We start from the raw sequence: 22,183 nt of genomic DNA, 5'->3' as shown, positions 1-22,183 counted from the left end.
AGCTCTCAAAAGAACTAAGTCCATCAGGAGATAGAACACGTCTATATGTTGTTTTTTTTTTTGTGGTATATAACACCTCAACAATCTTTTTCTTTTGTTACAAAGCAGGAACTTGATGCGGGAGAATTGTCTGTATTCTGTCAATCATATTTTAATAAAACGCTGATTGGCCAGGCAGGCAGTATAGGCGGGAAAACCAGACAGGAAGTAGAGGTGATGCAATGAGAACAGGAGAATTCTGGGAAGCAAGGAGGTTCCTCTGCCACTCCTGCGCAGCCCACCGAAGAGGCAGCATGTAACTTGCCCAGCTGAGAAAGGTACGGAGCCAATGTGGCTAATGTAGATAAAGATAATGGGGTAACATAAGTTATAAGAGTTAACAAGAAGCCTGACCTAATGGGCCAATCAGTTTATAACCTTATGGAGTCCTGTGTGTGATTTTCTTTGGGGCCTGCCTGCTGTGGGGTACTGGGCGGGACAGATACCCCAACAAGCCGGCCCTCATGTTACAGGAACTGATCATCACTGTGGGGGGAGTGGTGATTATCTCTGTCCTCATCCCTACAACCTTCACCACTCCCCTCCCCCACTGTCTCTAATAATGGGGTCGGCTGTGTGTGGCATGTCGGGCAGAGTTCATCGCAGGGCAGTGAAGAACACTTACAATGTGAAGGACTCGTTCCACTGAGGATTTAGTGTGGAGCGGATGGTCTTGGTTTTCTGTTTGCTTTCATTCTTGGGGTCAGGGATGAGTTTCAGCTTCACGTAAGGATCTGAGAGCCCATTTGGATCCATGGGGATTAGATTTTTTGCATCTCGTACTGTGAAGAGAAAAAGAAAAAAAAACATAAGAGAAAAAACACTGACTTGGTTTTTTAAAAAATTGTTTTTATTGAGCTATATATTTTTTCTCTGCTTCCTTTCTTTCCTCTCCCCTCCCCTTCTACCCTTTCCCATGGTCCCCATGCTCCAAGATCCACTCAGGAGATCTTGTCTTTTTCTACTTTCCATATAGATTAGATTCATGTATGTCTCTCTTAGGGTCCTCTTTGTTGTCTGTGTTATCTGGGATTGTGAATTATATGCTGGTTTTTCTTTGCTTTATGTCTAAAAGCTGATTATGAGTGAGTACATGTGTATACTTGTCTTTGTGGGTCTGGGTTACCTCACTCAATATGATGTTTTCTAGACCCATCCATTTGCCTGCAAATTTCAAGATGTCATTATCTTTTTCTGCTGTGTAGTACTCCACTGTGTAAATGCACCACATTTTCCTTATCCATTCTTCAGTCGGAGGCATTTAGGTTGTTTCCAGGTTCTGGCTATGACAAACAAAGCTGCTATGAACATAATTGAGCACATGTCCTTGTGGTACAAGTGAGCATCCTTTGGATATATACCAAAAGTGGTATTGCTGGGTCTTGAGAAAGGTTGTTTCCTAATTTTCTGAGAAATTGCCATACTGAAATCCAGAGCGGCTGTACGAGCTTACACTCCCACCAGCAATGGAGGAGTGTTCCCTTTTCCCCACATCCTCTCCAGCATAAGTTGTCAACAGTGTTTTTTATCTTAGCCATTCTTACAAGTGTTTTGATTTGCATTTCTCTGATGGCTAAGGATGTTGAGCATTTCCTTTAGTGTCTTTCAGTCACTTTAGATCCCTCTGTTGAGAATTCTCTGTTTAGGTCTGTACCTCATTTCTTTTATTGGATTATTTGTTCTTTTGATGACCAATTTTTTGAGCTCTTTGTATATTTTGGAGGTCAGCCCTCTGTCTGATGTGGGGGTTGGTGAAGATCTCTTCCCATTCTGTAGGCTGCCGTTTAGAAGGCTGACTTATGTGAGCCAGCATTGGTGTGGACACCATGCTGGATGAGGAATGCCAAGATGGTGCTTGTAACCAGATGGAGTGTCACATGCCTGCAGTCCCAGCACTTCAAAGGTGGAGGTACAAGACCACCCTTGGCTACATAACAAGTTCAAAGCCAGCCTGGGCTACATGAGACCCTGTTTTAAACCTTCGTCTACAACGAAGATGCTGTCTGAGAGGAGAAGAGATTAATTAGAAGCCACTGTCACTCAATATGAGGCTGTCTACTACCTTTGTTGTCAGTCAGTGGGTGTCAAAGGGGCCCTCAAAGTTCAGCCTCCAGGCTAAGCACAAGTCTAAAACAACAGCAGTGACCACATTCCAGGTCCTAATAGAAATGCCCAAATCTGGGCCCCACTCAGATCTATGGAAGCAGAGCCTGTATTTTAACAAGATTTCTAGATGTCTGTCTTAGGGTTTCAATTGCTGTGAAGAGACGCCGTGACCACGGCAACTCTTATAAAGGAAAACATTTAATGAATGATTAAAGGTCAGAGGCTCAGTCTATTATCATCGTGGTGGGGCCTGGAGGCATGCAGGCACACATGGGGTTGGAAAAGGAGCTGACAACAGGAAATGATCTGTCTCACTGGACATTGAGCATGTATGAGTCCTCAAAGCCTGCCTCTACAGTGACCACACTTCCTCCAACAAGACCATACCTACTCCACAAGGCGATGCCTCCTAATAGTGCCACTCCCTTTGGAGGCAATTTTCTTTCAAACCACAATGACCATGCAGTTTTCCAGAGGGAAAGGAGACCCCTGCCCCATTTGGGCAACCAGCAGACCCTGGCCCATGGTGCTACACATGTAATTCAGTGTCTACAAAGTATAGTCATTCTTCTGCATAAAAGCTGGCAGATCCTAAACCTGGTTATAGCTTGGAATCCCTTGAGAAAGGGGCTAAAGTTCCAAGGCTCAGAATTAAAGTGGAATGATCAAGGGAGGTAGCCCAACAACATTTTTTTTTCTAATAAGATCCCTACTTGTTTTTATTTTATGGTAGAGATGGACCACTGATATTTCAGGTTGGGATTCAGGAATGCTATTCAGTGTGCATCAAACATCATCCGGGAGGAGCTCATTCCCAGGGCAGCATCTTGGTCCCCACCTCAAAAATTACAAACTTTGAATCCTCACTTTAACAAGATCCATAGGTGGTCCCAGGGCATATCCCGGCTTCATAAACAATAACATGGGAATTAACAAATAATTACAAAGAAAAGGCACTTCCTTCTCACTGGGGAACATGTTCTTAGATGTAGCTGGCTGTCTAAAGCCACTGCATATCAATGCAACAATCATTATCTATGAAGATGTCAAAGTTCATATGCCTGAGTCTGTCTGCAATATGTCTCCATCACTGTCTTCCAAAGACAACTTCCTGATGATGTCACATCATCAGACACAGTCAGCTGTGAGGAGGTTATCTAACCCAGAGGTGCTCACACCATGGCCCCTGGACCAGCACTGTTAACATCACTTACTGAACCAGAGTTCCAGGCCAGGGTCCAGAGATCTGTTTATCAAGCCTCCAGGTGATTCCATGGTATGTTGATTGGAAACCCAATTTACACCACCAGAGCTAAGGGCAGCTATCACAGGTGTACATTGATTATGAAGAGCGAGGGTGGAAATTTAGAAGCAGTTCCCAGAGCTGGCAGTGGGCGGAGACATACTAAAAATGTTGGGTGTTTGGGCTCAAATGTGGCAGGCAGCATGTCACAAGAAGCAGACACCGAAGTCAAACTGTCTGTACTAGCTTGTTATCCCATAGCATGCTGATTCTCACTGACACAGCCTTACGTCTTTCTCACTCAGCAGTCTTAACCTAAGGAGCTGACAGTGGGCACTGAATTCAAATATTCTGAGGAGAGAGTGAGTCAGGCGAGGGCTGCAAGCCCCAGAGAAGCAGAGGCTGTCTTCCCCAGTAGTGCCCGTGGGCTTTCCATGCATTTCTTGCATGAGACATCATCTATCCCACCCAGCTTGAGGGCAACCAGCACGGGCTCTGCAGCTCCGCAGCTCCACTCCACGGCTTTACTATCAAGCCTGCCCTTTGCTGTGTAAACCCAAGCCAGAGCGAAAGTCTTTGAACCCATTTCTTTAACTAGAAAAATGATTGCGGCCATAATTCTGATGATATAAACTTATAAGGAAAATAAAATGAAATAATGTATATAAAGAACCTTATATACATTGCATAAGCTGGGGAACTTGTAAAGACAGGGGAAAGATGATTGTGTGAATGCTTGCTACATCTTAAGCACATTTAAAAATATTATTTTTTAAAAATGTCTTTGATAATTTTATACATGAGTACAGTATTTACATCATTTCTACCCTTTTCCTCCACACTGCAACTTCTCCTGCATACCCCCTCAAACTCATGACCTCTTCTTTGATTATTGTTATGCATGGATGCATGTGTGCACACACACGCCTATATAATATTTAATGTTGGTAGTATGTGTGTATTTAGGGCTGACCACTTGGGACTAGATCAGCTACCATGGTCGCTTCACTCGAGAAAGCTGATCCTCTGTCTCCTAGCAGCCTTGACTGCCTGTAGCTCTTCATCTAGGGCGCCTTGTGAGATTTTACCCATCACAGCGGAATATCAACTGGTGTCAATCACGTAGGTCTTGCTTAGGCAACCATAGTGCTAATGTTTCAGAGGTGTGTCGCCCTCTCACCGATAGGAGATTCTCTATCACAGCAGACATCCTACGCTCGGGCTTATCTTTCGGCCCGTCTTCCTCAATGCTTCCTGAGCCAGAAACGGTAAGTTAGAGGTGTCTCTACAACCCACTGGAAAATCTGAATGGAGTCAGACTTCCTCCAGGACTCAGCCACTTGAGACTCCACGTGAGATTCAAGGTTTAACATATGCACTGAAGGGCCAAACTCCAGCATCACAAGAGGTAAAAATGGAACTCCTGGGCCAGCCATGCCAAGGGGCCACAGGCCTCCCTCACTGAACTCTCAAGGGAGAATCTGAAAATGCTTAGAATGTCTGGGACTGTTGGCTGCAAGAAGGTCACATCCCAGAGGCGAATGAAGAATCTCATCCGGGCCACCAAGAGTTCCAGGTTAGCCTCCGCCGCTGGCTTTTATGTCTTTTCATTCACTGCCTGCCAGGCGGTGAATGGACTCACTTAAGGCCGATCTTTTCTGAATGGTGATGAGTTAAGATCTTGATGGAATTTAAAGCCTCTGGTTTCCTGCTGAGATATTATCATCTAAGCTGAAAATAAAAAGAGCTCTCAATTCCAAATGTCACTGAAGCAGACAGCGAGACCAAATCTCAATTTCTTACTGCAGGGGGAAAACAGTGTCCTGTTACTCACGGCTCGCAGGACACGTGAACTGGGACCAACTTGGGGGTCCATCTGCTCAAAACTCAGGATGCCCCTGTATGCATTCTGGTGCTGCCCATGTGTGGCTACGGGTAGGATATTTCAACTCATTTGGTGGGTTGGGGTCCAGGCATTAGGCTGTTCCAGGTTTCCCAGGTTAGTTTCCAGTACAGCCACAAGTCAGAAGGTTTAAAGCCCCCACTGGCACTCCCCCTGGTACCACATGTAGACTCTGACCATGGTCTATTTTTACTTTTCTTTAAATTTTCTCAAGCTATAGGAAATGAACAAACAAGACTGTTGGCTTTAAACAGTTAGTTCCCATTAAATGAGTACAATGAAGATCTGTGTTGTGTGTTTCTAGCTGGACACAATGGCGGAGGCCAGCTTTCTCCTAGCTACAAAGAGGAAGTAGACGTTAGCACACTAAGTTATTGTAGTCTCCCGCTGCATTACAAAGGAGGATGAAAGGAAATGGAGACAGACTGGCTTCCTCATCACGAACTTAAAACTTTGAGTATCTGCTCAGAACCTTCAGAAAACATCTCCCAGCTACCAACAGTCCAGGTTCCCAGTGGCCCCTCCCCACAGGTGGAAAATCCAGTGGGAAGGAATGAGTTGTTAAGGAGGTGGACTATTTCGCAGCCCGGGAGCGCCAGGGTTGAAGGAGGGAAACTCTCAGCAAAGACCCCATGGCTCCTTTCTTGTCTTTACTCTCAATGAGAATGGATTGTTCTGATCCACAGAATTAAGACAGAAAAATGCATCATGTTACTTTGACAAATCAACTATAGAGAAGGAAATTTCTTGTTTTGTTTTTATGTTGTTGCTGTTTGCTTGTTTCTGAGATAAGTTTGGGTCTTACTATGCAGACTGCGCATCCTGGAACTTACTGTGTAGGCCAGGCTGGCCTTAAACTCACAGAGATCCACCACTCTCTGCCTCTGAGTGCTAGGATTAAAGGTGTGTGCCACCAACTGGCTCAATTTAAGAAAGTCTTGTCATGGGAATTGTGGAGTCACTTAGTCAGAAAAGTGCTCTCTGCCCAAGGGCAAAGGCCAGAGTTCAACCCCCAGGGCAAAGGCCAGAGTTCAACCCCCAGCACTTATGGAAAAGCTGGGCATGGCAATTACCAGAACCAACAGTGGTAGATCACAGCCTTCTCTAATTCCAGTTCCAGGGCTATCTGATCCCTCTGATCTCCATGGGAACCTGCACTCACACCATACATATAATTAAAATTTTAATTAATTAAAAGATAAGGTTAATAGTGATTGAGGAAGACACCCAGTGTTGACCTTTGATCTCCATGGGTACAAGAAATCCTCCACCCAAGTCCTGCCATGTTAAATCAGTTCCCAAATGCAGCCCCTCTGCCTACAGTAGAGATCAACCTCTCCCTTGTGCATAACCTGTAGAATCACTAACTGCACTCCTTGGGGTCTGTAGAAATGACCCAATACCTATTGAGGAACCCTGTTAAAAAAACAAAAACTCTTTGAAGCTCATAACAGTTCCACAGCCATTAAGAGTAGGAGACACTCGTTGAAAAAACACATCTGTGCTGTAGTAATGGCCATTTCAGAATGGAAAGTCTATTCTGTCATCTCAGGACTTTAGTAGAAATGTAAAGTATTAATTATATTCCTACTTTTTGCCTTGAGGTGACTACTCTGAAATTATAGGCTGTCAAGCCCAACACTGAAAGAACCCAGCATGGGTTAAAGGTTACATCATTTCTGGACAATGGAAGATGTCCAGGTGAGGTATATTCAAATAAGTTTATGAAGACTGAGAAGCACCCATGTGACGTACCTGTTCCAGGTAGCTAGGTGAGCCAAGGACATGTGTGTTTTACATAAATGTTTAGGAATAAGTACAGACCTAGGCAGATGGACAATCACATCAGATTGGAGGACTGGGCAGCCATGACAGATGGGAATATCTTGTCTATTCATGATGGGTAATGATATGACAAGAAAGGAGCCTCGGGGTCTTTGCTGAGACTGTCCTTCCTTCAACCCTGGCACTCTTAGGCTGCAGAATAGTCCACCTCCCTAACAACTACAGAGTCTCATTCCTTCCTACTGTTTCTACCTGTGAGGAGGAACCACTGGGGACATGGACGGTTGTCAGTACATGAGATGGTTTCTGAAGGTTCTGAACTGACATAAATCTTTGAGTTGACAGAATCTAGAATCATCTGAGAGATGTGCTTCTGGGGATATCTGTGCTATTATCTTCATTGTGTTAACTGAGATGGGAAGAGTTGCTCACTGTGGGTGCCACCATCCCCTGGCTGGGATCCTGGGCCGTGTGAATGACAACTTCCCACCATGATGGATTATCCCTTGAACTGTGAGCTGAAAGGCTTTTGTGAGAATATTTTATCAGAGCAACAAGAAAGGAAACAAAGCCAGTGCCCCAGAAGAATGAATGAAGTAACAGCCTTAGCCACAAGGCCAATCAATGATTTAGTCCAGGTCCTGATGGACAGGGGGAAGTAGAGGCAAGGACTCAGGCAGGCAGGTGGGCAGGCAGGTGGGCAGGGGTGGCACCACCAGGCTTTCTTTGAAATCAGCAAATTGCTACCCCAGAGACCTGGGTCACATGAGCATTTAATGAACATCCCAGAATGTTTAGGAAATAATTGGACACGGGCTGCTTGAATGGATGTTGCAGGCATGTCTGACTTCCCATGGGCACTGTGATGGGACCCCATCTATGTTGGGGTCAAATATTTGCCCGTTAGCTATTTCGGCTTTAGAAAAATATTCCAACCTCTCAGTCAGCTTTTCTGTAAAGTTGGGGCAGTGATTCTGAGCATCACACAGGGTCACTGTGAAAACTGAATGCACTGATACATGTATAGTACTTCAAAGAGTGCCCAGACTAGTGACAGTGTTACACGTCGGCACACTGCTACTGTTACTAACGGCAGTGTTAATATTAAGTCAGTGTTAGCTATCTGCATCATTGTCAACAGTGTCATTGCTGCCACCACCATTACCCAGGCGGCCAGGCTGTTTCCTCAGGGTGAAGAAAGTATATGGAGCTGAGGAGAGAGCTCAATCCATGAAGCGCTTGCTTTGCAAGAGTGAGGACCTGAGATTGGTTCCTCCAGAAACCATATGAGAAAAAGCAAAAACCCAGGCGTGGTGAAGCATGCTTGTGACCCCAGTACTGTGGAGGTGGAGATAGGAGGATTCCTACCTAGGTCTTGCTGACCAGGCAGCCTAGCCTACTCAGTGAGTCTCAGGCCAATGAGAGGGCTTGTCTCAAAAAGGAAGGTGGATGGACCCTCTGGAATGACACCCACAGTTGACCTCTGACCTCTGTACATACATGTTCATACATTCATAGGTACACATACCAACTCTTCCTCCTACTTACAATAGTCAGCTCCCAAGTGTTCCAAAATGGTGTGGGAGTTTTAAAAAAATATCAGTGCAGTTCTTAATCCATCAGAGGATCTTCTAGATGGCTTTTTAGTTCAGAGATTCTGTGTGGTATGAATTACGAAGTACAAATAATGAAACCAACATCCATGAACACCAGCTAGTATAGAGGTTAGATGCCGGTCAATGCCACAGAATATACCCACCATGCTCCCCCTTTCTGCCTCCTGGTGTCTTTTTGGATTTCAAACTTGCTCTGGGGTTGCCATGGGGAACTGTGGTGGAGAACAGGTCAGAGCGGGGAGCATTCAGAGGCTCCAGAGGGTCCAGCCACAGGCCCAGGAATCAGAGGCTCCGGGGAGCACACAGCTGCACTCTCTTGCCTACAGCCTGGATGTGTCAGCACTGACCGGCAGTAACCCTGCTCATTCAGGGTTCACAGCTACAGAGGGACATTGTTTGGCTGTGCACAGAAATCAACTGCCTCCAAGTTCAGCCCTTTAAACGATCTGTTTTGCATTAGAAAATAATTCCCTATTTTTTGCTGCTTTTTTTCCCTTCTGAGAGCATCCTTGTTCATGGCTTCTGCTTACAAGCCAACAGAAAGGACAAAGGCTCAAAACAGGGACTCGCTGTAAAAGCCAGGACTGTTTCCTGTGAGCTGACCCAGTGAAACCTTCTCCCACTCCCATCCCAGCAGCTGAAAACAAGAGCAAACAAATTTTATAATACCACACCTCACCCCGTGTAAGCAAAAATCATGTTCTCTGACATTGCAGAAAAACAGCCAGTTTTCTTTGCTTGAGGTCACTGACAGCGAAAGGATGTGAATTCCAGCCTCTCCGAGGGTGGGAGTGGGCGGATGAACGCAGACAACGGAGAGGTTTAGTGTCAGGGGCCCGAGGAGCCTGGAGTCCTGAGATACCAGGTAAGGAGAGAGTGCTGACCACCAAACCCATCTGCCACATCTCTGCGACAAAAAGGGACTTTCAACTCCGGAAATTAGTTATTTTGACTGATGATCAGACGCGCAGACTGTCCTTTCAAAAGCCATGGACCTACAAATTGATTTCTTATGAAAATATGATCACATTTGAATATAAATTTAATGCCAGAGAAACTTGATGGGATTTCGGGGCTTAGGCAGAGATGTGTGGAAGAAAGGGAAGGGGAAGAGAGGTAAGGGAGAGAGGGAGAAGGGGAGGCGGAGGGGGAGAGGGCACACAGTGAGAGAGCATGCACTTGGCTTCTCCACTGAGCAGGACTGACGGGGCCACGTGGTACCGAGACTGAGGGAGAGTGCAGATCCTTGGTCCTCTGGTACCCAAGAAGATAATGAGCATCGTTGGTAACGGGGGCAGCACTCGGAGGGATCTCCACTTGACTACTACAAGTGGTAGTCACTGTTATGAGTTCATTACGGCAACAAGGTGCCGTGCTGGTGGGACCCAAGGGTAGACAAGAGGCTGAATAACATGTGCACTACATAAAGCCAATGAGTGGCCAAGCCAGGATGAGCCTGTAATTTCACAGATCGCAATCACCTCTTGTCTCAGAATAGACAGACACAGGCCCGGTGAAGAGGTGGTGAAATTGGTCTCAGCTAGGAGGTGGGGAGGGGTAAGAGATGAGAGCAAACACCCTTCTTTTGAAGGGTGGGTGAGAGCGGACAGAGCACAGAGAGCCAAGCGAACACACAGACAATAGGCTCAGGGCCGGTCCAGGGTTGTTCCTGGATGAAAAAGGGTAGAGAACTGCACATCTGCTTGATGCCTTGAACTTGGCAAAGGGGACTGTAGCATCTGACTCAAAGTTGTGATCCTAGTGGCTTCTGCGATTCAACTGTCAAACTGACAGTGTGTTCCGGTCACAAGTGGTCTCTGTAGTGTCTGCCTCAGAACCAACAGTTGTCCAGGGAGTGAATCAAGAAAGCCCCTGGTGTCACTGAGACATAGAGATCAAGAGCATGCAGTGACATTGATACCAGTGAGGCCACAGGGGAAGTCCTAGCTGCTTCTGAAAAGAATTGGTTCCCCAAGACTCCTGTAGATACTCCTCAAAGACAAACAATGCCTGGAAGACATAGGGGCAAAAGAGAACGGAGGGTCAGCATGTGCTTGTAACATAAACATGAAGGAAGGTGGAGACAGGAGGATCCCAGGGCCTTACTGGTCAGCCAGTCTAGCCAGTTGATGAGCCACAGGACAGTGAAAAGTCCTATCTCAAAAAATAAGGTAGAGGCATGTATGCACACACCCACGCAGGCATGCATGCACACACCCATGCAGGCATGTTTGCACACCCTCATCTCATGTGCATTTGCACTCGTTTCTTTTTCCCTACCCTGCCCTCCAGGACAAGCCTGATACACAGCCTCTTCCTCTAAGGGCCTGATCTGGCCATGACCTGTTTCCACAGGGCAAATCTCACACTCTTCAGGCACAGCTGCCTTCCACACTTTGGCTCCACCTAGGAACTATGAGCAAGCAGTGAGCAAGATTAGGCACCGATGGGGCCATTCTCTCCATGGCAAGTCCCTCCAAAAACAGGAGTTTTAAGGAACATGTGCCCAGGAGCATGGGAGGCAAAGGCTGACCTATCTTCTGCTCCCAGGTAAATCTGGATGTTTACAGAACAGAGTGCGAAGTTCAAGAGCTTCCCAATCGGTCAGCGGATGGGATCAGGAGGGAAAAGGTTGGACAGCCAGATTGGCACGTGTGGCTCCAGGACATCACCGAGCGCTCAGTTTTCTCTGAGCCCAGCTTTCCTGGCATGTTACGATGAAGAACATGCCGTTCTTAAGGCTTGTTTGCGCCTTTACTCTGGGCCTCATCTGATGATGCTGAGAAGGAGAAACTGTCTCTAAGAGGCTGCCAGTTCCAGCATGGAGCTGTGAGCCAGTTCCCTGCCAGGAGACAGAACTCCCTGCAAATGCTGATGGGGAAACTGGTGGAGTGACAGATTGCTTCCGGAACAGGATTTGCTGAATGCCCTTCCCATGTGATGCTTTGGGGGTGGTCCAGCTGTCTAGCAATAAGGCAAGGTTCCTGGTTTAGGAATTCTGACTCAGACTCTTAAATGGTGCGGAGAGGCCGGTCTCGACACAACTGGGGTATGACACAGGTGACGGTGAGCACACCGGCAGGGGGCCCTGTGGCGGAACCGACCACAAAGCTTACAGGCCATCAGGGGTGCACAGGGAGCTCCGGCAGAGAGAAGGGTCTACCGGGTTCCAGTTGGGACACATAGGAGAGGGCCAGGGAAGTGAAGTTACCAGGTTACATTTTTAAGGCTTTAACTTGCTGTAATAGGGCATCCTAAAACTCCCTAAGAGACACTGCTCCCCACCTCCCCGTGCGTGTGCTTGCAGGTGCATCTGTGTACATGCATGCAGACTGCTGGAGGACCTCCTTGGCTGCTGTTCCTCAGATGTTATTAACCTTGTTATTTTGAGATTGGCTTGGTGTCACACAGTAAGTTTGGCTGGCTGGCCACCGAGTCCCAGGGATCCACCTGTATCTACCACCCCAGCATATCCTGACAAAGTTGTCTTTTTCTTTTCCTGTAGCTTCTGGGGGGGATTGAACTCGGGTCCTCATGCTTGAGGGCAAGCATTTCATCAACTGTGCTATCGTCCTCGCTCATTCTGTGTCATGTCTTAACACAGAGTTCCACTTTCTATGACATTCCAAGACACTCTCGGGCCCTGACTGGAGGACATCTGTAGAATGTGCACTGGAAGAGACAGCTCTCTGAGGACCAAGGGACTGACTTCTCTCTTCACGTCGTGCAGAGCTTGTATGTCTGGAGAGCATATTATCTCCCTCTGTCTGGGGATGGGAAGAGGTTCATACCATGGTCTAAATGCTTGTAATTCCCACCCAGTTAACACGTAATTCTAGTACCTAGACAATGGTACTAGGAGCTGGAGCTTAGGAAGGTGATTAGGTCAGGAGGATGGACCCCTCATGAACGGGATTTGTGTCCTTCTAAAAAGGCTTTAGGGAGCTTGTGAGGACCCGGTGAGAGATCATTATTTCAGAATTTGGAGATGGGTTCTCAAGAACACAGCAGCTGCTAGTGCCTTGATTGTATCTTCCCTGCCTGAGTCACGAATGAATTTCTGCCATCTATAAGCTATGCTATGGTATCTTGTTACAGAGGCCTGAGTGGGGAACAAGGGCATCTGGGAGTTGAGAGGGGCCCAGACAATGGAGAAGATGAAGCTGCTGGGGCTTGATGCTGACCGGGAACTACAAATGAGGGCACTGGTCCAGGATGGCTATGGCACATTCACTGTTAGTGTGAACATGGGCCTCCATGCATGAGCACCCAGTAGCCGCCGGCTCTGTCCAGCACGAAGAGACAACTGACTCTTCAAGCAAGCGACGAGGAAGAGTTGACACTCTGTAGGCTGCCAAGGGAATACAATATGTGACTGGAGGCAACAAGAAATGACATTCTCTTCCCAGAACAAAGGACCAGTGAGTAGTTTCCCATCAGCACTTTGGTGGCCCCTGTTACAGCATTTTTTGAAGGTTCTAATCTTGAAACTAAAATATAGATTAATAATCAGAGTCTCCCACCATTTACTTAAAGAATTTTTGTTCGCTTTTTATTTCTATTTTGTTTTTTTGAGGCATAATCTTGCTACATGGCTCAGGCTGGCCTCGAACCTGCCTTCCTCCTACTCTGCCTCCCCAGTGATGGGGTTAGAGGCAGCTATGAACATGCCATGCTTTTACAACATTTCCACTTAAATCTTTAGCATGCTTCACGCTCATATTTACCTTCACCACACACGTGGTGGTATAACTCTGGAGATGACATTGGTTTCAGCTGATTGGTTAAGGAAGCTAAACATTTATTTCGACCCAACCTATCATATGTAGGATTTACATAATCCCCAAAGACTCAAGGTTTCCTCGCTATTGTTTTGAACACCTACCTACTGCTATGCACGCAGTAGTTAGTACCTGCTATGCACACGAGTCTCTACACCACCCTTGCCCTGTGGCTCTTGGCTCATGCTACCCCATCCCTGGGCACACCCTACCTGGAGCACAACCCTTTAGCCACCTCATGTCCCCTTGTCCCAGCTCTGGAATAACAACCTGGTTCTCTGGGCTTCCAGCCTCCTGCCAGCCCTGCCTGTCAGATCTCTGCAGACTGATGGAAACAAAGGGATGGGGGACAAACACATCCCCGCCCCAGACATCACCCTAGGGTCCACAAAGGGGAAGGCAGAAGCCATGTGTGCCTAGTGGATTCTTGATGATAGAAGGCTGGAGCAGACAGGGCTTCAGAGCCTCGTGCTTTGGGCTGCAGTACACAAGAGTGTCCGTTTGGAGGGGCTCCGGCACAAGGGAAAAGCCGAACAGGCCTTTTCCAGGGAGACTGAACCCAGGCCTAATGGAGTCAAGTGCTTACCCAGAAGACACCAAAGGATTTGAAGAGCCGCAGAGCACTCAAAGACAAAGGGCACGAGATGTATTGTTAGTTTTCAGAAAAAAAAAAATGTTCCATGCTGGGCCATTTGCTCTAGGTTTCTAGGGAAATCATTACATGTGGAACTTTACTGGGTTTCAAGAAATAAAATGCAAAGGCATCTTCAGCAAAGAACAATTGTTGATTGGGCAACAATGAGATTCGGGTCACTCGGCGGGTCTCGGCTGTCTGGCTTGCTGCGTTTGTTCTAACCGGGCTGCTTTAAGCCTGCCGATGCCTCCTGTGCTCACAAGCACAGTTTCTGATCTGATCTCTTTCATGTTAATAAACAATGACTCACAAATTCCGTGATCTTTGTTTCCTTATTGCCAGAGTCAAGGGCAAGAGGAGTGAGAGACACTGATAATACACCTGCTCAGCCACCCGCTCCCCACCATGCATGACCACAAATCTGAATTCAAGGACTTAAGAGGTCCCTTGTTTAAAAACGTGTTCATGGAATCTTGTTATTTTAACTCACTACTTCATCATAAGGGTGGATTTCTGCCCTAGTAAATCCATCATCCCCTAATTGTGAACCAGGAACCACCCAATCAAAGGCAGCTGAATAAAGAGTTTAATGAGCATGGTGTTCAATGGGGAATTCATGGGCTCTCTCTCCTGTCTCTCTCCTCCCCTCCCTCACCTTTCCCTCTCCTTCTCTCCCCTTTTCTCCTACTCTCCCTCCTTTCTTTACTTTTGAGACAGCCTTACTATATAGCCCTGCTTGGCCTTGAGTGTGGCCTCTCCCCGCAGCCTCCCAACAGTTGGGATAATGGATACGCACTTCTGTACCTGGAAACATCTACTAATGTTTTAGAATTCCGAAAGAGATGATGGTGAGAAATATTTGCTAGTTTTGGGAAACTGATAAGATTATTACACAAACACAGGAAGTCATTTGGGGGGCAGAGGCAAGTGGATCTCTGTGAGTTTGAGGCCAGCCTAGTCTATAGAGTGAGTTCCAGGACAGTCAAGGCTACACAAAGAAATTCTGTTCGAAACAAAAACAAAACAACAACCAAAAAGAGTTATTTCTCTTCATAGGAGCAATGTATAGTCATCAAGGAATTATTTAAATGCATAAAGTATAAAGAAGGAAATGAAAGGCAATTGCACTTCCACCAAAAGAGAGAATTGATGTTGACACTGTTTTGTAGGCGAGTCACTGTCCTGTAAAGACATCTATAGTATGATATTGATTGGCTGATTGGAGAGCTTTGCACGTGCCAGACAATCACTTCATTACTGAGCCATATCTCTAGCCTGCAATACCTATTTCTTATAGAATGCATACCATCTTATGGTAGTTTAAAAGTCAGTCTTAGGAAAACTTAACAAAGTATCATTTTAAAACACAACGCCCTATATTCTAATTTGTAGCAGTGATTGTAAAATCTATGCTCAGTTTGGATCATTTGTATGGTTTGAAATTCCCCATTTTTGTAGATAACATAGCAACTAATCATCATCACCATACACAAAATTCTGCTTTTCTTCTTGGGCCGCATTCTTAAAAAGCAGATTCAAAGATACAAAAAGCACTCAAGACTTGATATATTGTCTAATGGCTCTCCCCAAAATTGTACCAATGTCTTACCAAAATCACATTAAGAATAAAGTAAGAAAATATAAAGAATGACATCATAATTTTGACTCTTGATTTTTTTCCTGAAGCTTAGCAGTCTTTCCCTATATAGTAATCTGGCCATTTGAAAGCCTTTTTCTCTGACTTATTCCTTAGGTTTCCTCTGGGAAGTAAGCTGGATTCCCACTGGTCAGGAGGTTTGGATGTGTGTGACAGTGGCCCTTTCCCTTATTGTCACACTCTGTGCTTAGATTTAATTCCGTATGCATCTAGAAACACACAGGGGCTCAAGTTTCACAGTCAAAACCACCAAAATGTTTTCTTCCATTTCTTTCAGGCTTAGGAAATCCCTGCCCTTTCCAAGGGTAGTTAAGTATTCACCTATGTTTTCTTTCATTATTTTGTTTCTTTTTTATATTCGACTTCCAAATCCATTTGAAATTTATTTTGGTGTAAGGCATGAGGCGAGATCTCACTTATTTTTTTCTCTTCCAAACGTTTAGACAACTTCCCCCACAACAGCGGTGGAGATGACCCGTACCTTTCTGACCGGCTCTGGAAGCCTCTGTTTATTTAGAAGCAGGCTCCATGTCCAGGGCATCTGCTTTATCATAATCAAGGTCCTGTTAGTTCCTGCAACAAGCCTGCACTTTAAATTGTTTTACATTTCCAACATATTTTAAAATCCATCCGTGTGCTTGGAATTCCACTTCTCAGAGAAGTTCATCTCCTGAAAAAAAAAATCCCTGCACTTCTTTAGCTCTTAGAGCTTATGGATCTCTATTAGTTGCTTCTCCCATTGCTGTGACCAATACCTGATAAGAAGCAGCTTAATGAACAAGGGGTTTATTTTGGCCCATTGTTTTGGGGGTACAGACCATCATGGTGGAGAAGTCATGGGGTTACCAGCCTGAAGCAGCCGGCCATAATGGTGTCTGCAGTCAGGAAGCAAAGAGAGATGAACGCTGGTGCTCAGCTCACTTTCCTTTTCATTCAGTTTAGTACAGGTTGCTCGGAGCCTCTCCCTGAGCCTGGGATCACTGATTTGGCTTGGTTGATTGAGTAGGGGGTTCCAGGGCACCACCAGTGCTGCAATAACAAGCGTGAGCCACTGTGCCTGGCTTCTAATGTGGGTTCTGAGTACCACGCACAATAAGCCCCGCCCAGCATGCTCTTACAAGTCCTCACTTAATGTCTGCTTCTCTGCAGACGCCATCACCCTCTTGCCTCCTTAGTACTTACTTTACTTTCCGTCTTTGGCCACCCTCTGCTTTGTTTGCGTGAATCATTCCCGTAACTGTAGAAAATATAGATGCTGTGTTGATTCTACTGCTCCCCTTAGAGATTCATGCCAACCATTTTCACACAGCCTTTCTCTGATGGGATCTTCCAACCCCCACCTCCACAATCAAGAAGAATCTGTCATGCCAGGCCCTAAGTCCCTGCCACCTCCCGTTCTAATCTCTGCTCCTGTGCTTATAATATTAGAGTGTGGGATCTCTAACCCCAAATGTTATAACTTTCTATATCTGACTCCCCCAGTCTGGACTTCAATTGACTTCATCTTGCAGCTCTTTGCTTTGCTTTCAGTCAACTAGATTTGCTCCCCTTGTAGCACTTATAATTCTGAAGGAAAGGCATCTGTTTCCCTCCTTTGTAGCTGAAGTTTTCTAGTATGGCCCTAGTTGTGCGTTCCTTTCTATTGGCTCTCCTAAGGTGGAGCATCGCCTCTTAGTTTGGATGCTCTGTGCACAGACATCGGTTACGTAGCATTGCTGCTCTGGGTTCTGTTTTCTTCTTTGACGCTTAGGATGCAGAGACAGGTAATGCTCCAGCTAGGTCCTGTGCTCAGCCTCCTAGGATGGAGAGACAGGTAATGTCCAGCTAGGTCCTGTGCTCAGCCTCCTAGGATGGAGAGACAGGTAATGCTCCAGCTAGGTCCTGTGCTCAGCCTCCTAGGATGCAGAGACAGATAATGTACAGCTAGGTCCTGTGCTCAGCCTCCCGTGTTTATTAAGCTCCTCTCCATCACCAAGTTTCCTTGTGTGGCCTGCATCCTGCAGTTTCCTCTGGCAGCTCTGATGGGATTTCCTACACTTCCTCTTTGCATTTTTGTGCAAGTGTTGAAATCTACATTTCTTTGTTGGGATTTGTATTTACTTGCCCCCCGCTTTATTTTGTCTGCCTCTTCATACATTTCTTCATCATTAAACAAACAAACAAAAAAAACCCAACCTTTTCTCTGTATCTTTTTATTCAAGAGTCTTAATGTTCATGTTTTACAGACTATATATTCTTGTGTTCTACTAAGATTCATATGGATATTTTCTGATAGTTTCTGATAGGCACTATTCATTCAGTAAGCTATCACCATGTATATTCTCCAGATGGCAGTCTCTTCTCTGCCTTCATTCATCCCTCTCTCTCTCTATATCTATAGCCATATCTATATATCATAGATTTATTAGTATTTTATCTAAGAAGTTATTTTATTTTTTATTCACATGTATGTGTGTTTTTGTATGAGTATATGCCACATGCATGCAGGTGCCCACAGGGGTCAGAAGAGGGCATCCAATTTCCTGGAGCTGGAGATGCGAGCATTTGGGAATTGCCAAATGTGGGTGCTGAGGTCGCAGTTCAGGACCTCCTGAAAAGCAGTAAACACTTGTGGTCACTGAGCCATCTCTTCAGCCTTATCATTCAATATATTTTTTTAAAAAAATGGTTCCTCTATTATGCATATGTCTTCTTTCTTTGTTCACTCTCAAATGAGAAAAGACATATTAGACTTGGTGTCTACCCAAAGATGCTGCGTTTGGACTGTCTATTGGCTGTCCAGTCTGCTTGGATACTGGTTAATTTGCTTCTCTGGTAACTGATCTGGTACTCAAACAGATGGTCATGACATTTACTTTGGGGATCAGTTTTTCTATACGAGCTGAGGTCATATTTTGTTCCTAAGGTTTGGCAACTGTACATCCTGAATCAGCGAGGTTCACACTGCCACTGAGGCTGTCCCCTACACTCCTGTGCAATGTCCTTCCTACCTGGGGTTCATAACATAATGTAATCTGCTAAGGTCAGCCCTTTTGCTTTTCCTTTGGAAGTTAAAATCTACTTGTAGACTCCACAAGAAAGTGAGGATTTGATCCCCGAGTTAAGCAAACCCCTGTAAAGGAATGCCTCCAGGCAGAGCCGCTCTGACCCACTGACCTCCTTAAGGTGCCATTTTCAAACACTATTAACACACAACTTTGGGAACTACATTTCCAATACGTAAGTTCTGAGGGTTATATTCAAACTATACTAGGTATACTAGTGTATATATACTAGTATTGGGTACTAGGAAGGGAAGAAAGCAAGGTTCTTCCTGGAGAACCAACAGACTCCCGGATCTCCCAATACTGGATAAGAGCACAGCTTCTCCAAGTTCCTTGATGGAGAGGAGGGTCCCAAGGGCTCTTTCAAGACCAGCCTGTGCCTGGTGTAAATATATTTAAATAAGATGAGGGTCCAAGACAAACACAATCAGTGTCCACGAGTCTGGGTCACAGGGAAGTGCCCAGGTGTTTAACTGAGTGCTTTTATGATTTTCTATCTAGAGACAAGCCAGCTAGTCTACCCTGATGCCAGTGAGAGTTTGTCTCCTCCTATTACAATCTCATGCTCACCAGGCAGGGTTCTGAGTTCCCTGGGGATTGACATGGGGGACAGAAGGACTATATGGAAGGATAGTATGTAGCCTGTAGGACAGCATTTTATATGGCAAATCGATAAATTTGGTTCATTATAATTGCTCTCTCAACAATCTTGGCCACAAAGAGAATGCTCAGATTTTCAAAAAGTAAGGGAAAATTCTATTTCTCTCTACAAATCAATAAACTGGCATCTTGCTAAATCATCCAGTCAAGACTACATTTTACTTAGTCTCCAGGGATCTGTTCTCTCCTGGAAGATTACAAGAGTGAGCACCAGGGCCTCCAACATGGAAGACAGGCTGTCCCCTCTCCTGCCTTTAGAGGCCACTCTTTCCTAACGTGTGATCTGCTCTGAGCAGTAGAGAGAGCCCTAGCTTCACTGCTTCCTTGACATCATCCTCAGCACGGTAGCATGTTTGCACTACTAATTTTTAATCTAACCGACTGTAAGACTGGAATGGGAAGTGACCAGGACTGTGGTGCTATGATCCCACTCAGCCCCAGAATCATGGTGGACAACTCACTAGCTGCACATCTTTGTAAGCTTTCTTGGTCTTAGAGAATGTGACTCAAGACTCCTGCGGTGTGACTACCATCTCGTTGGAGCATGTGATAGAAGATGTGGTGAGAGAGCCAGCCAGGAGGAGGGAGCACTCATAGGAGGGAGCGCTGTAGGAGGGAGCACTGATAGGAAGGAGCATGAATAGGAGGGAACACCGATAGGAGGGAGTACCGATAGGAGGAAGCACTAGTAGGAGGGAGCACGGGTAAGAGGGAGCACGGGTAAGAGGGAGCACGGGAAGGAGGGAGCACCGATAGGAGGGAGCACCGGTAGGTCCAAAGTACCTACTGCCTCTGTTGAATTTCAAAGGCACCTGGCTCACCTGAGCTCCCACTTGCCGTTCCTACTCTCGACACACACACTACACACCAGGTTCCTCCTTGTGGCATTTCTACTCTTTAGCGTTGAGCCTCTACTCTTGACGGTGACCCAAACCTTCAGCTCTTTTCTCATGGAAATCCCCAGAGCACGGAATAGAAACGTCCTGCTTGGAATCAAGTTCTGACTCTATGTCTTCACCTTGGAAAGTTCCCCAAATCCTCTAAGCCTCCATTTCCTCATGTGTGACATAAAAAGAATAAGTGTCTCACCCGACAGGACCACTTAAGTAGTAAGTGAATTTATGCAAAAGAGAAAAGGAACTTGACATACTTCCTGCTACCATATAAATATGTGCTCACTCTTAACTTTGTTATTAATATTATCAATATCATCTGAGGAAACTCCCAGCAACATGTGGACACACCCTGTACACTTACCAGCGACCAGACATCATTGTGAGTTTAGGGATTCCGCAGTCAGTGAGACTCTGGGTACATGGTTCCCATGGGAATACAATATTCCCCCTTGGAGCTTGTGTATAAAACTGGATGAAGCCTTTAATCCCAGCACTTAGGAGGCAGAGGCAGGCAGATCTCTGTGAGTTCAAGGCCAGCCTGGTCTACAAAGTGAATTCCAGGACAGGTTCCAAAACTACAGAGAAACCCTGTCTCAAACCGCTCCCTCCCAAAAAAAAAAAACGAAACAAAACAAAACTGGATGACACCATTGTCTGCAATGAGATTGTCTTCAATGATGTCAGCCCAGCCTGGCAAATTTTCACTGACACAGCTTCTCACCTACCTCCACCACCACAGGCGGGCATTCCTAGGACCTTAGGAACCTGTCTCCAACTGAACTGGAGTAAGAACAGTCACATTATTCTGCCTCCAAGAATCTCATTCTCAATCTCCATTTTCAGACTGAGGTTGAGGTAAGAGCCAGTGGGCTGGGTGCTTTGCTTTCCAGATCTTTAGGTTGAACCCCAAAGGCTCTCTAAGTTTTTATTAATCATGCTTCACTGAACCACGAGTTGCCCCTGTTCTTGACCACTACTAGGACTAAACTAGATGCACAGCATTTTGGCTCCTCCTGGGGACAGAAAGGGATGGGTGGCTTTGGGATTCTGCTCTTGGGCCAAGGCTGGGATGGCATCTCCAGGCCTCAAGACTCCAGTGACTTTGGGGCCATCGGTATAGGTGGCTCTGAACAACACTGTCACTCAGGCAACACCCACCAAAATCCAGGGAGAATCCTGTCTCCCACACTTCAAATCCCAGACTAGTAAAACACTAGAGAAAGAATGAATGCCTAGCACCAAACTAAACACACAAGGATGCTAAATACTACCTTGATGGTCAATGCCTAATGAGAAGGGTGGGGGGCTTTATTTGGTTTTCGGGCCCCATGGAAAAAAGACTCTCAGCTGCGTGATCAGCATCCCTACAATATCTCCCAAAGCCAACAGAGGATGGGGGTGACAACATTGAAAAGAACTTGGTTGGCTGACCTGCCTCCCTCCACGGAGTTCTCTCCTGTAGATCTAGATGGATTGAGCTGGAGTAACCATCCAGGGAGCGGAAGACCCCTCCTGCATCCATAGCCACCCCCTGGTCTGATTACTTCCCCTTCATCTGTGCTTAAAATAGACTACACCACACTGAAATAACCTAGGAGATTAAATTAAATTAAATCAGCCCTGGCTCCCGGGCAGTTGCTAATAAAATCATAAGAATTCGAAGCAGCGTGGCAGACAAAGACAAAATGCTTATTGGTTCTGTCCCAACCCCAACCCGAAGAAGCTGACTGCTTAAGGGTAAAGGCTACTGAGGGCACTGTTTTCTCCGTTCAGGCTCAGGATGGGCAGTTGTCTCTGCCTGCTGGCTTGCCCCAGGAAT

At 45.9% G+C, this 22,183-nt stretch overlaps 1 protein-coding gene and 1 long non-coding RNA gene across 3 annotated transcripts in view; one reads left to right on the top strand and one right to left on the bottom strand.

Moving 5' to 3' along the window:
- Prkca (protein kinase C alpha) overlaps positions 1-22,183 on the bottom strand; it is a 396,832-nt gene that overhangs the window by 78,206 nt on the left and 296,443 nt on the right. Inside the window, exon 6 of the mRNA XM_087909850.1 lies at positions 665-821. Coding sequence (XP_087765976.1) covers positions 665-821 — 157 coding nt within the window. The remainder of the gene's footprint in view (positions 1-664; positions 822-22,183) is intronic.
- Positions 9,195-14,420, top strand: LOC125408039 (uncharacterized). 2 transcript variants are annotated; one of them, XR_015003865.2, is made up of 5 exons: positions 9,195-9,557; positions 10,985-11,741; positions 12,000-12,102; positions 12,297-12,427; positions 12,791-14,420. It is a non-coding gene; the product is annotated as an uncharacterized LOC125408039 (long non-coding RNA). The 2 variants fall into 2 exon arrangements; XR_015003864.2 differs by having other exon boundaries at positions 10,985-11,758.

This window comes from Myodes glareolus, chromosome 9 (genome assembly GCF_982192425.1).
Source record: "Myodes glareolus chromosome 9, mMyoGla1.1, whole genome shotgun sequence".
Lineage (NCBI taxonomy): Eukaryota > Metazoa > Chordata > Mammalia > Rodentia > Cricetidae > Myodes > Myodes glareolus.
The sequence above is the reverse complement of the archived record's forward strand: the minus strand, read 5'-3'. Positions and strand labels throughout refer to the sequence as shown.